Source organism: Bos mutus, chromosome 11 (assembly GCF_027580195.1).
Source record: "Bos mutus isolate GX-2022 chromosome 11, NWIPB_WYAK_1.1, whole genome shotgun sequence".
In the NCBI taxonomy this organism is placed as follows: Eukaryota; Metazoa; Chordata; class Mammalia; order Artiodactyla; family Bovidae; genus Bos; species Bos mutus.
Window position 1 is genome coordinate 13,005,928 of NC_091627.1, and position 1,708 is coordinate 13,007,635.

Sequence of the window (1,708 nt, forward strand, 5' to 3'; positions counted from 1 at the left end):
GGAAGATTTGTGAGTTGACCTGTGTAACTAACATTTAAAACACCTGACTCAGGAAGTTTCTCCTTGCTTTCCATCAGGACACGTACTGCAGTCCTGGTCATTTATGTGTCACACAAGAGCCTTAGACTATGAAAGAAAAAGAAGGAAACTGTGTGTAGTGCAGTAAGTCATCAATACTCATGTCTTACTTGTTTTTACCAAAAGTATAATAACCTCGTATTGCGGGTGTCTCCTTTCCCTTACTGAGCTGTGATTAATTTTGAATACAGGAGCTACCATTGATATATCCTTGCAATATTTTCATATTTTGCCATTTTGCAACTGAATACAATTCCTAGCACAGAGCAGGTGTTTCACAAATTCTTTTTTAAAAAGTATTTATTTATTTATATTTGGCTGCACCAGGTCTTAGTTGTGGCATGTGGGGTCTAGTTCTCTGACCAGGGATCGAACCTGGGTCCCCTGCTTTGGGAGTTCAGAGTCTTGGCCACTGGACCACCAGGGAAGTCCCTGTTTCATAAGTTCGCATTGAATGAATGAATGCTGAGGTGTACCTCTAGAAGTTATGCTAGTTGGTCTTCCTCATCAGTTTTTTCATAGCCTGTTTCATGTCTTTGTTCCTAAGGCTATAGATAAAAGGGTTCATCATGGGGATAACTACTGTATAGATGACAGTGATCACACGGTCCTTCATCACTGAGTAGGTGGATGAGGGGCGGATGTACACAGATATTACAGTTCCATAGAATAGTGCCACAACCGTGAGGTGGGACCCACAGGTGGAGAAGACCTTGTACCTGCCTCTCCCAGAAGGGACTCTCAGAACAGCACGGGTGATATAGACATAAGAGACAGTAATGAAGATGAAGGGACTCATGATCACAAAGGAGCCCTCTGTGAAGGCCAAGAGCTCATTGAGAGAGGTGTCAGAGCAGGAGAGCATCAGCAGAGGCTGGACATCACAGAAGAAGTGGTGGATGACATTGGGCCCACAGAAGGAGAGGCGGGCCATAAGGATGGTGTGGGTGAGGGAGTGGAGGTGGGATACCAGCCAGGATGCTGTCACGAGCTGGAGGCAGCATCTGGGGTTCATGGTGGTGGTGTAACGTAGTGGGTGGCAGATGGCCACGTAGCGGTCCAAGGCCATGGCAGCCAGGAGGAAGCTGTCAGTGATCCCAAAGGCCACAAAAAAATACATCTGGGCCAGACACTGGGCGAAGAGGATGGCCTTTCTCTGAGTCAGCACGTTCAGTAACATTTGTGGCACGATGACAGTTGTAAAGCAGATGTCTACCAGGGACAAGTTGGAGAGGAAGAAGTACATGGCGGTGTGGAGGTGGGCATCCCCCCGGACGGCTGCAATGATGACTGAGTTGCCTCCCACATTGACCAGGTACATGGCCAGGAAGCTGGCAAAGAGCCACACCTGCTGTTTGGGGTCACTGGTCAGTCCCAGAAGGAGGAATTCAGTGATGTGGCTCTGGTTTCCCCTCATCATTGATCTCCTGCAAATAAAAAATATAAAGGAATATTAGGTGTGTGTTGTGTGGCTTGGGGTCTTCAGTCTGCTAGAGGAGATATTGCATAATTTATTCCAGCTTGTGCATCCCATGAAGGGAATTATTCATGTAGACCATCATATATTCTATGATATAACTTCATATGGTTGGTCTTGACATACCTTGATTTCAATTCCAACTTTGTGTCT

At 46.3% G+C, this 1,708-nt stretch overlaps 1 protein-coding gene across 1 annotated transcript; it reads right to left on the minus strand.

The window, feature by feature from the left end:
- Nucleotides 1–568: 568 nt before the first annotated feature.
- On the minus strand, nucleotides 569–1,498 carry LOC102278471 (olfactory receptor 1L6). Its single transcript, XM_014481431.2, has one exon. It carries the CDS (start codon nucleotides 1,496–1,498, stop codon nucleotides 569–571), a length of 930 nt encoding a protein of 309 aa, XP_014336917.2.
- Between the last annotated feature and the right edge of the window lie 210 nt (nucleotides 1,499–1,708).

Excerpts from the sequence above, each read along its gene's own strand:
- LOC102278471 (XM_014481431.2), bottom strand. The coding sequence starts at position 1,498 with ATGATGAGGGGAAACCAGAGCCACATCACTGAATTCCTCCTTCTGGGA.